Raw genomic sequence first — 12,931 nt, forward strand, 5'->3', positions numbered from 1 at the left:
GGGCGATTTTAACATCCACACAGATGCTGAGAATGACAGCCTCAACACTGCATTTAATCTATTATTAGACTCTACTGGCTTTGCTCAAAATGTAAATGAGTCCACCCACCACTTTAATCATATCTTAGGCAACGGGTGTGTCTGGGTGTGTTCAGGCAGCGGAGCGTGTCTGGGTGTGTTCAGGCAGAGGGGCGTGTCTGGGTGTGCTCAGGCAGAGGGCGTGTCTGGGTGTGTTCAGTCAGAGGGGCGTGTCTGGGTGTGTTCAGGCAGCGAGTGTGTTTGGGTGTGTTCAGGCAACGGAGCGTGTCTGGGTGTGTTCAGGCAGAGGGCGTGTCTCGGTGTGTTCAGACAGTGGGGCGTATCTGGGTGTGTTCAGACAGCGGGTGTGTTTGGGTGTGTTCAGGCAGTGGGGCGTGTCTGGGTGTGTTCAGGCAGCGAGTGTGTTTGGGTGTGTTCAGGCAACGGAGTGTGTTTGGGTGTGTTCAGGCAGAGGGGGTGTCTCGGTGTGTTCAGACAGTGGGGCGTGTCTGGGTGTGTTCAGGCAGAGAGACGTGTCTGGGTGTCTGTATGTGTTAAGGCAGAGGGACGTGTCTGGGTGTGTTCAGGCAGCAGAACATGTCTGGGTGTGTTCAGGCAGAGGGGCGTGTCTGAGTGTGTTCAGGCAGAGGGACGCGCATGGGTGTGTTCAGGCAGAGGGACGTGTCCGGGTGTGTTCAGGAAGAGGAGCGTGTCTGGGTGTGTTCAGGCAGAGGGACGTGTCAGTGTGTTCAGACAGAGGGACGTGTCGGTGTGTTCAGACAGAAGGACGTGTCTGGGTGTGTTCATGCAGAAGAGCATGTCTGGGTGTGTTCAGGCAGAGGGGCGTATCTGGTTGTGTTCAGACAGCAGGTGTGTCTGGTTGCGTTCAGACAGAGGGGCGTGTCTGGGTGTGTTCAGGCAGAGGGCGTGTCTGTGTATGCTCAGGCAGAGGGGCGTGTCTGGGTGTGTTCAGGAAGAGCGACGTGTCTGGGTGTGTTCAGGCAGCAGGGGGTGTCTGGGTGTGTTCAGGCAACGGGTGTGTCTGAGAGTGTTCAGGCAGCGGGGTGTGTCTGGGTGTGCTCAGGCAGAGGGGCATGTCTGGGTGTGTTCAGGCAGCGGGGTGTGTCTGGGTGTCTGTGTGTGTTCAGGTAGAGGAGTGTTTCTGGGTGTCTGTGTGTGTTCAGGTAGAGGAGCGTGTCTGGGTGTGTTCATGCAGCGTGTGTGTTTGGGTGTGTTCAGGCAGCGTAGCGTGTCTGGGTGTGCTCAGGCAGAGGGGCATGTCTGGGTGTGTTCAGGCAGAGGGGCGTGTATGGGTGTGTTTAGGCAGAGGGACATGTCTGGGTGTTTGTGTGTGTTCAGACAAAGGGACACGCCTGGGTGTGTTCAGGCACAGGGGCGTATCTGGGTGTGTTCAGGCAGAGCTACATGTCTGGGTGTGTTCAGGTAGTGGGGTGTGTCTGGGTGTGTTCACACAGAGGGGCACGTCTGGGTGTGTTCAGGTAGTGGGGTGTGTCTGGGTGTGTTCAGGCAACAGGTGTGTCTGGTTGCGTTCAGACAGAGGGGCGCGTCTGGGTGGATTCAGGCACAGGGACGTGTCTGGGTGTGCTCAGGCTTTGGCCGCGTCTGGGTGTGTTAAGGCACACGGGCATGTCTGGGTGTGCTCAGGCATAGCAGCGTGTCTTGGTGTGTTCAGGCAGCGAGTGTGTTTGGGTGTGTTCAGGCAGAGCTACATGTCTGGGTGTGTTCAGGTAGTGGGGTGCATCTGGGTTTGTTCAGGCAGCCAGGCGTGTCTCGGTGTGTTCAGGAAGAGGGGCGTGTCTGGGTGTGTTCAGGCAGAAGAGCATGTCTGTGTGTCTTCAGGCAGAGGGGGTGTCTCGGTGTGTTCAGACAGTGGGGCGTATCTGGGTGTGTTCAGACAGCGGGTGTGTCTGGGTGTGTTTAGGCAGTCATGCGTGTCTGGGTGTGTTCAGGCAGCGAGTGTGTTTGGGTGTGTTCAGGCAACGGAGCGTGTCTGGGTGTGTTCAGGCAGAGAGACGTGTCTGGGTGTCTGTATGTGTTAAGACAGAGGGATGTGTCTGGGTGTGTTCAGGCAGAGGAGCGTGTCTGAGTGTTTTCAGGCAGAGGGGCGTGTCTGTGTGTAATCAGGCAACAGGACGTGTCTGGGTGTGTTCAGGCAGAGTGACATGTCTGGGTCACAGATAATTATAGTGGGCGATTTTAACATCCACACAGATGCTGAGAATGACAGCCTCAACACTGCATTTAATCTATTATTAGACTCTATTGGCTTTGCTCAAAAGTAAATGAGTCCACCCACCACTTTAATCATATCTTAGATCTTGTTCTGACTTATGGTATGGAAATAGAAGACTTAACAGTATTCCCTGAAAACTCCCTTCTGTCTGATCATTTCTTAATAACATTTACATTTACTCTGATGGACTACCCAGCAGTGGGGATTAAGTTTCATTACACTAGAAGTCTTTCAGAAAGCGCTGTAACTAGGTTTAAGGATATGATTCCTTCTTTATGTTCTCTAATGCCATATACCAACACAGTGCAGAGTAGCTACCTAAACTCTGTAAGGGAGTTAGAGTATCTCGTCAGTAGTTTTACATCCTCATTGAAGACAACTTTGGATGCTGTAGCTCCTCTAAAAAAGAGAGCTTTAAATCAGAAGTGCCTGGCTCCGTGGTATAACTCACAAACTCGTAGCTTAAAGCAGATAACCCGTAAGTTGGAGAGGAAATGGCATCTCACTAATTTAGAAGATCTTCACTTAGCCTGGAAAAAGAGTCTGTTGCTCTATAAAAAAGCCCTCCGTAAAGCTAGGACATCTTTCTACTCATCACTAATTGAAGAAAATAAGAACAACCCCAGGTTTCTTTTCAGCACTGTAGCCAGGCTGACAAAGAGTCAGAGCTCTATTGAGCTGAGTATTCCATTAACTTTAACTAGTAATGACTTCATGACTTTCTTTGCTAACAAAATTTTAACTATTAGAGAAAAAATTACTCATAACCATCCCAAAGACGTATCGTTATCTTTGGCTGCTTTCAGTGATGCCGGTATTTGGTTAGACTCTTTCTCTCCGATTGTTCTGTCTGAGTTATTTTCATTAGTTACTTCATCCAAACCATCATGTTTAATAGACCCCATTCCTACCAGGCTGCTCAAGGAAGCCCTACCATTATTTAATGCTTCGATCTTAAATATGATCAATCTATCTTTGTTAGTTGGCTATGTACCACAGGCTTTTAAGGTGGCAGTAATTAAACCATTACTTAAAAAGCCATCACTTGACCCAGCTATCTTAGCTAATTATAGGCCAATCTCCAACCTTCCTTTTCTCTCAAAAATTCTTGAAAGGGTAGTTGTAAAACAGCTAACTGATCATCTGCAGAGGAATGGTCTATTTGAAGAGTTTCAGTCAGGTTTTAGAATTCATCATAGTACAGAAACAGCATTAGTGAAGGTTAGAAATGATCTTCTTATGGCCTCGGACAGTGGACTCATCTCTGTGCTTGTTCTGTTAGACCTCAGTGCTGCTTTTGATACTGTTGACCATAAAATTTTATTACAGAGATTAGAGCATGCCATAGGTATTAAAGGTACTGCGCTGTAGTGGTTTGAATCATATTTGTCTAATAGATTACAATTTGTTCATGTAAATGGGGAATCTTCTTCACAGACTAAAGTTCATTATGGAGTTCCACAAGGTTCTGTGCTAGGACCAATTTTATTCACTTTATACATGCTTCCCTTAGGCAGTATTATTAGACGGTATTGCTTAAATTTTCATTGTTACGCAGATGATACCCAGCTTTATCTATCCATGAAGCCAGAGGACACACACCAATTAGCTAAACTGCAGGATTGTCTTACAGACATAAAGACATGGATGACCTCTAATTTCCTGCTTTTAAACTCAGATAAAACTGAAGTTATTGTACTTGGCCCCACAAATCTTAGAAACATGGTGTCTAACCAGATCCTTACTCTGGATGGCATTACCCTGACCTCTAGTAATACTGTGAGAAATCTTGGAGTCATTTTTGATCAGGATATGTCATTCAAAGCGCATATTAAACAAATATGTAGTGTTGGGAAAGTGTAGGAACACAGACCCACAACAGGGTGCGCAAATGAACGGACAATGGAGGAAGTCAAATAGCACTTTTACTGTTGTGAAATAAGCACAACAAACACAACCGATTACAATAATAGACAATAAAGTCGAATCACAAAGGTGTCATGTGGGCAGGCTCGAAGATAGGAGACGTCTGTCCAAAGCAGAACCGGAACCACACGATTTCCTCCGTCACCGAACCCTGGGAATACTGGAGCCGCCAAGTCCCGAACTCCCAGGTGGCCACTGCCTCCGCTTGTCGGATCTGGTACTGCTGGCGAGGAACAGAAACAGTCAGATGTGGGTGCGCCTGCACCCAGCAACACGTATGGTGGAAAAACCACCTCCACCTCTTGTCAGGAAAACACTGTTAGTGCAGGAATGTGAGTACTTATCCAAAAGGGGTCCAATACAGTCTCCTGCTGTTCTACTCACTCTCTGCGTGAAGGCAAAAAAGTATTTATGGTCAAAAGACAATATGATTGGCTGGATACGTTACCTCCTTGGTAGAGCGATATCTCGGCAAAGAAGTGGAGATGACGTCTTGCAGATATACCGCTGCGGATCAGATGATTGGTAACAGCTGTCGTAGGTGACAGCTGTCACCCCGGCTGCTCCTGTGAGGTGGCAGCGCCCTCTGGTGCCTGGAGCCCGCACTCCAGGCAGGGTGCCCTCTGGTGGTGGTGGGCCAGCAGTACCTCTTCTTCAGCGGCCCACACAACATGTAGGACTGCTTTTTTGCATTTACGCAATATCTCTAAAATTAGAAAGGTCTTGTCTCAGAGTGATGCTGAAAAACTAATTCATGCATTTATTTCCTCTAGGCTGGACTATTGTAATTCATTATTATCAGGTTGTCCTAAAAGTTCCCTAAAAAGCCTTCAGTTAATTCAAAATGCTGCAGCTAGAGTACTAACGGGGACTAGAATGAGAGAGCATATCTCACCCATACTGGCCTCTCTTCATTGGCTTCCTGTTAATTCTAGAATAGAATTTAAAATTCTTCTTCTTACTTATAAGGTTTTGAATAATCAGGTCCCATCTTATCTTAGGGACCTCGTAGTACCATATCACCCCTATAGAGCGCTTCGCTCTCAGACTGCAGGCTTACTTGTAGTTCCTAGGGTTTGTAAGAGTAGAATGGGAGGCAGAGCCTTCAGCTTTCAGGCTCCTCTCCTGTGGAACCAGCTCCCAATTCAGATCAGGGAGACAGACACCCTCTCTACTTTTAAGATTAGGCTTAAAACTTTCCTTTTTGCTAAAGCTTATAGTTAGGGCTGGATCAGGTGACCCTGAACCATCCCTTAGTTATGCTGCTATAGACGTAGACTGCTGGGGGGTTCCCATGATGCACTGTTTCTTTCTCTTTTTGATCTGTATGCACCACTCTGCATTTAATCATTAGTGATCGATCTCTGCTCCCCTCCACAGCATGTCTTTTTCCTGGTTCTCTCCCTCAGCCCCAACCAGTCCCAGCAGAAGACTGCCCCTCCCTGAGCCTGGTTCTGCTGGAGGTTTCTTCCTGTTAAAAGGGAGTTTTTCCTTCCCACTGTAGCCAAGTGCTTGCTCACAGGGGGTCGTTTTGACCGTTGGGGTTTTACATAATTATTGTATGGCCTTGCCTTACAATATAAAGCGCCTTGGGGCAACTGTTTGTTGTGATTTGGCGCTATATAAAAAAAATTGATTGATTGATTGATTGATAAACCGATTTTGATTATCAAGGCCACTGGTACTGGAGTTGCGAGCAGAACTGCGTCCGGCTCAGAGAGCAACACGGCGAGGAGCCAGGGCTCGTCTGTGCTCACACAGGTGCTGACCACCCTGGGCTTCCTGCCAACAGAGGCATTCCAGGGCCGATCAGTCAGGCGTGTGCCAGTCAACCTTGAGCCAAGCTGTAATCATCTGAATGTCATCCAGGTACATCACATTCCAACATTACAGTGCATTTTGCAGCGAGATCTGATTTCCCAAATGTAATCAGAGATACTAACTGCACACATGTTGCTATAAAGGTACCGCCACATGATGAGTTTATTTTTATTAATAGGAAACATTTTCATTCCATATTCACATCATATATGATGTGCGTCTGACACGGTGCGCAATGGGTGGCTGCTTGGTAGTTTGTGTAATTATTCCCAATGAAAACCAGCATGGGCACATTTGGGCGTGTGTGCATTAAAATATGTTATTTATTTATTTATCTTTATTTGTTTTGTGTTTTACCAGTGAACCTTTGTCTACGAACCCTGAAACTGAACAAGAGAGGAGGTACAATGAACTCCATTCCCACACTCGGACAGTAGTGGAGGGGGCAGTCACGACACAGGCGGTCGGGTGGACATCAGCAGCTGGCGTGGAGACGCTGGGGCCAGCGGGTGAAACTTCACAGCTGTGTGTACTGTGAGCAGCCTACTGTCTGACCAGTAGAATGACAACATTTATGAGTTCAGTTTGGGATGATCCGTGTCATTGTCATGGGCTCTCACCCCTCTGCTGAGAGCTGTGTCACACACTTTCACGGTCACTTTTTTGTCGAATTCCTCCACTCTATCCCCTCCTTTGAAATCCTCCATCTGACGTTCTTATTTCAGTGTGTGTGTGTGTGCGCATCACACACATGCACTCATTTGTGTTTTTCCTTCACACTGTGGCGAGCTGCAGCGTGGAGGAATGAAAACTGAGCCACAGCTTTCATCTTTTCCACACTCTGCCTCTACAAGTATTTTAATTTTTACACAGACAACACAGGGACGATGACGGACGTCCTCAAACACACTCCACCTCACACTTCACACAGCATGACACAAGCAAACAATCTGAATACATATGCATATTCAGATGGAGGCGTGGACAGGGAGGAGTTTGGTACCTCTGCACGTGCGCTCAGTTCCACATTCAGTGGGATGTACAACTAGAACATGTGTGGATTCATGCCTATGCACACTTTGATACATGTGAATATTTTGTGCTTACACCAGTTTCTGGCTTTTGGCATACACCATGTTTCAGTAGGAAGTCTGTCTACACGAGGCCCCTGGAGGGGAGCAGCAGCCAGCCAGCTGAGGCTGTTTAGACATCTGGTGACTGTAGTGCCATGGCCTTGATTCGCCCTAATTAAATAAATACATTAATGATGTCTCAACCAAAATATCTGAGTTTTGAACTGCAGATAGACTGTGCTCACTCCCAGTCGAGAAATTCTGAAGTCATCTGGTGATCTTAAGATAAGATGAAGACATCCCCCCATGGTCCAACACTGTGCTTCGCAGCAAAAGCAGAACTGTTACTCAAAGTTCTTCAAAGGGAGCCCTTGCCTTTTTCCCGGTGAATTTTCGGTCACTATGAATTACATGACATTATAATGGCTTCACGTCAGAGTTTGAAATTTCCCAGGCCTGAAGAACCCACTTTTATGGCCTCACGCCAAGGCCAGACCTCTCAAGACTGCAAGACGATATCTCTTCCACGATAAGAGTGGCCATAATTGATAACAGCTATTATCTTTAGGTCTAAGTGAAGTCTTTTGAAGTTTTAAGAGAATTTCTGAGCTGAACTTTTCAAAATAACAGCGAATTTACAGAAAGATGACACTTCTTTTCTGTTGGCTAATTTTTTCAACCCTCTTAAAGTTTAACCTTTTTTTCTAAATTCATGAAGACTTTTAATCCAGCTCCAACAAATTTTGAAAAGCTACCAGAAACCATTATCAACAAACGCCTTCCACCTCTGGGGTCCAGCAAGCTGACGACCTGACTGCAAGCAGCAATCCTGTCGGTAAAGCCAACCGACACAAGTCACCCGGGGAGACCATTGAGTTAAACCCTGACCCAAGTAAGCACACTGCAGAACCTACATCAACGACGAATGGACGGATCGTCCGAACTATCTTCTCAACGGACCAGCTTAGTGACCCCGTTAAAGGTTCCAGCAAAAGGGTTTATTGTCAACGGACACAAAGTGGCTTCTTTTTAAACATATTCATAGGTCTGTTTAATAATTGTCTGAAAATTAACTGGCTTCAAATTTCATCACTAAATTCTAAGCAGATTTATTTACTTAAAGTCTTTAAGCTTCATCTCTCTTCTTTCCACGTTTCATCAGTGAAGCAAATTGTGTCCATAAATGAACTTATTTAATCACTGTCCACAAAAATGCCAGTAAACTGTTCATTTCTTGTGTAATTGTAAATAAATTGTAAATATGTCTGCTGTGGTTCAACCTTTGGTTAATCATATCATAGAATTCAGACTTTCAGACCACAGACTGATTAATTAAATTGAGACTGATTAATTAATTTGAGACTGATAAATTAATGAATGTTTAAATTAAAGTACCTATGCTTCAAATAGGTGGTGCCCCAAGTAAATTAAATATTAAATAATAATTATTAAACCCTAAAATTGTTAATTATTTTGGTAACCCATTAAATGTGGTCTAAGCCAGTCTAATTCAATTTGGGAGTTGAACAATACCTAATTACATTTTATTTTGGTGCTCCCGTGTGAGTCAATCTAGAATTGACCAAATTCATTACATCTTTATGGTGCCTCCAAGTGAGGTCTAGCAAATACTTTCACTACATGACGACGCCCCTGATTGTCTCCCCAAGGCCCATCCAAATGGGAGGAGGCCCGGGGAAGACCGAGGATCCACTGGAGGGATTATACTTCCCAGCTGTTTTAGGAATGCCTCAAGATTCCCGAGGAGGAGTTAGAGGGTGTGTCCGAGGACATATCTGTTGACAGCACATGAAACACTGAGTCCTACCTGAACATAATACAGTCCTTTGCCTTGAGCATAGAGCATGAGGAAGCTGAAGTCCAGATTCTGTTTGGCTCGCCATCTAGGTACAGATAAGGTAGATAAAAAACAACTTATTATTAAGTTATTATTACATTATTACCTCCGCCAAGGAGGTTATGTTTTTGGTCACGTTTGTTTGTTTGTTTGTTTGTCTGTCTGTTTGCCTGTTTGTCAGCAGGATAACTCAAAAGGTTTTGAACGGATTTTGATGACATTTTGTGGAGTGGTTGGAAATGACAAGAGGAACAAGTGATTAAATTTTAGTGGTGATCCGGATCACAATCCGGATCCAGGAATTTTTTAAAGGATTCTTCACCATTGCGGGATAGGGGGAATTTTGACATTCTAGTTTCTAACTCCACAAAAACAAGGCAGAAAGGCTTGAAAAAAATTAGGGTGTAACATAGTCAAATGTTCTATCAAACAACACAGTTTGGTGATGATCGGATCCGGATTCCGGATCTGGTGATCCAGAATATGCAAAAATATAGGGAAAATAGAAAATGTGTCAGTGTGAGGTGACAAATGAAGCTAGAGATGCACAACTAACACCAAATTGTAGCTGAATCTGTACTGATTCAGTAAGGTGTCATCAGATTTGATGTAGCTTCAAATGTTATGGAGCTAGATCCAGAAGAAAACCGCCATTACCGAAAAATCGTTTTTATACAATAACTTTTGAACTAATAAAGACATAAAAGTGATTCCAAGTTCTAGTGGTATGTTTTCATGGTCAAGGATGTCAAATATAAAGGAAAGAAAAGTGTATGTATCATAGTTTTGGTTGTAACACTGAATTGTTGAATAGATCACTGTGCCAAGGAGGGAATCTCTTTAGGGTCAGTGGGCCTCATGTATCAACGTGCGTACGGCGATATTTGAGTGTATATGGGGTGTACGCCAAAACGGCTGCACTACTTGGAATTTATCAATGTGGTCGTTGGCGTACGCTGCGCTGAAAATATACACCAGGTCGAGAGGTGGCGTAAATTATACACCAAAATGAACCAGCGCTGGAATCCACATAAAAATGAAGATGATCAACATGATAAACAGTGCCATTATACAAATCAATGCATATGTTACATAAATAATACTTTCCTGATTATACTACATAATAATCAATACAAATCCCGCTTTTGCAGGATTGTTATCAATCAATCAATCAATTTTTTTATATAGCGCCAAATCACAACAAACAGTTGCCCCAAGGCGCTTTATATTGTAAGGCAAGGCCATACAATAATTATGTAAAACCCCAACAGTCAAAACGACCCCCTGTGAGCAAGCACTTGGCTACAGTGGGAAGGAAAAACTCCCTTTTCCAGACTCAGGGAGGGGCAGTCTTCTGCAGACTGGGACTGCCCCTCCCTGAGCCTGGTTCTGCTGGAGGTTTCTTCCTGTTAAAAGGGAGTTTTTTCCTTCCCACTGTAGCCAAGTGCTTGCTCACAGGGGGTCGTTTTGACCGTTGGGGTTTTACATAATTATTGTATGGCCTTGCCTTACAATATAAAGCGCCTTGGGGCAACTGTTTGTTGTGATTTGGCGCTATATAAAAAAATTGATTGATTGATTGAAATGGTGGTCACACCAGATACTGACTGGTATCCCCCCCAATAAAACAAAACTGCACTTTTCAGAGTGGCCTTTTATTGTGGGCAGTCTAAGGCACACCTGTGCACTAATCATGGTGTCTAATCAGCATCTTGGTATAGCACACCTGTGAGGTGGGATGGATTATCTCAGCAAAGGAGAAGTGCTCACTATCACAGATTTAGACTGGTTTGTGAACAATATTTGAGGGAAATGGTGATATTGTGTATGTGGAAAAAGTTTTAGATCTTTGAGTTCATCTCATACAAAACAGGAGCAAAACCAAAAGTGTTGCGTTTATATTTTTGTTGAGTATATTTGAACACCTATGAAAATCAATGTTAATATTTGGTACAGTAGCCTTTGTTTGCAATTACAGAGGTCAAACGTTTCCTGTAGTTTTTCACCAGGTTTTCACACACTGCAGCAGGGATTTTGGTCCACTCCTATATACAGATCTTCTGTAGATCTTTCAGGTTTGGAGTTTCAGCTCCATCCAAAGATTTTCTATTGAGTTCAGGTCTGGAGACTGGCCAGGCCACTCCAGGACCCTGAAATGCTTCTTACGGAGCCCCTCCTTAGTTGCTCTGGCTGTGTGTTTGGGGTCATTGTCATGCTGGAAAACCCAGCCATGACCCATCTTCAATGCGCTTACTGAGGGAAGGAGGTTGTTTTCCTTCCCACTGTAGCCAAGTGCTTGTTCACAGGGGGTCGTTTTGACCGTTGGGGTTTTACATAATTATTGTATGGCCTTGCCTTACAATATAAAGCGCCTTGGGGCAACTGTTTGTTCTGATTTGGCGCTATATAAAAAAATTGATTGATTGATTCTGCTGGGACTGGTTGGGGCTGAGGGAGAGAACCAGGAAAAAGACATGCTGTGGAGGGGAGCAGAGATCGATCACTAATGATTAAATGCAGAGTGGTGCATACAGAGCAAAAAGAGAAAGAAACACTCAGTGCATCATGGGAACCCCCCAGCAGTCTACGTCTATAGCAGCATAACTAAGGGATGGTTCAGGGTCACCTGATCCAGCCCTAACTATAAGCTTTAGCAAAAAGGAAAGTTTTAAGCCTAATCTTAAAAGTAGAGAGGGTGTCTGTCTCCCTGATCTGAATTGGGAGCTGGTTCCACAGGAGAGGAGCCTGAAAGCTGAAGGCTCTGCCTCCCATTCTACTCTTACAAACCCTAGGAACTACAAGTAAGCCTGCAGTCTGAGAGCGAAGCGCTCTATTGGGGTGATATGGTACTACGAGGTCCCTAAGATAAGATGGGACCTGATTATTCAAAACCTTATAAGTAAGAAGAAGAATTTTAAATTCTATTCTAGAATTAACAGGAAGCCAATGAAGAGAGGCCAATATGGGTGAGATATGCTCTCTCCTTCTAGTCCCCGTCAGTACTCTAGCTGCAGCATTTTGAATTAACTGAAGGCTTTTTAGGGAACTTTTAGGACAACCTGATAATAATGAATTACAATAGTCCAGCCTAGAGGAAATAAATGCATGAATTAGTTTTTCAGCATCACTCTGAGACAAGACCTTTCTGATTTTAGAGATATTGCGTAAATGCAAAAAAACAGTCCTACATATTTGTTTAATATGCGCTTTGAATGACATATCCTGATCAAAAATGACTCCAAGATTTCTCACAGTATTACTAGAGGTCAGGGTAATGCCATCCAGAGTAAGGATCTGGTTAGACACCATGTTTCTATGATTTGTGGGGCCAAGTACAATAACTTCAGTTTTATCTGAGTTTAAAAGCAGGAAATTAGAGGTCATCCATGTCTTTATGTCTGTAAGACAATCCTGCAGTTTAGCTAATTGGTGTGTGTCCTCTGGCTTCATGGATAGATAAAGCTGGGTATCATCTGCGTAACAATGAAAATTTAAGCAATACCGTCTAATAATACTGCCTAAGGGAAGCATGTATAAAGTGAATAAAATTGGTCCTAGCACAGAACCTTGTGGAACTCCATAATGAACTTTAGTCTGTGAAGAAGATTCCCTATTTACATGAACAAATTGTAATCTATTAGACAAATATGATTCAAACCACCGCAGCGCAGTGCCTTTAATACCTATGGCATGCTCTGAAGTCATTACTAGTTAAAGTTAATGGAATACTCAGCTCAATAGAGCTCTGACTCTGTCAGCCTGGCTACAGTGCTGAAAAGAAACCTGGGGTTGTTCTTATTTTCTTCAATTAGTGATGAGTAGAAAGATGTCCTAGCTTTACGGAGGGCTTTTTTATAGAGCAACAGACTCTTTTTCCAGGCTAAGTGAAGATCTTCTAAATTAGTGAGACGCCATTTCCTCTCCAACTTACGGGTTATCTGCTTTAAGCTACGAGTTTGTGAGTTATACCACGGAGTCAGA

The 12,931-nt window shown here is 44.3% G+C and overlaps 1 protein-coding gene across 1 annotated transcript in view; it reads right to left on the minus strand.

Annotated features, from left to right (window-relative positions):
• Positions 1 to 8,996, minus strand: part of LOC117519736 (alpha-1,3-mannosyl-glycoprotein 4-beta-N-acetylglucosaminyltransferase B-like) — a 152,910-nt gene extending 143,914 nt beyond the window's left edge. Inside the window, exon 1 of the mRNA XM_034180983.1 lies at positions 8,921 to 8,996. Coding sequence (XP_034036874.1) covers positions 8,921 to 8,959 — 39 coding nt within the window. The 5' untranslated portion in view covers positions 8,960 to 8,996. The remainder of the gene's footprint in view (positions 1 to 8,920) is intronic.
• Positions 8,997 to 12,931: the final 3,935 nt, after the last annotated feature.

The sequence above is a fragment of the Thalassophryne amazonica genome, chromosome 11, assembly GCF_902500255.1.
Source record: "Thalassophryne amazonica chromosome 11, fThaAma1.1, whole genome shotgun sequence".
In the NCBI taxonomy this organism is placed as follows: Eukaryota; Metazoa; Chordata; class Actinopteri; order Batrachoidiformes; family Batrachoididae; genus Thalassophryne; species Thalassophryne amazonica.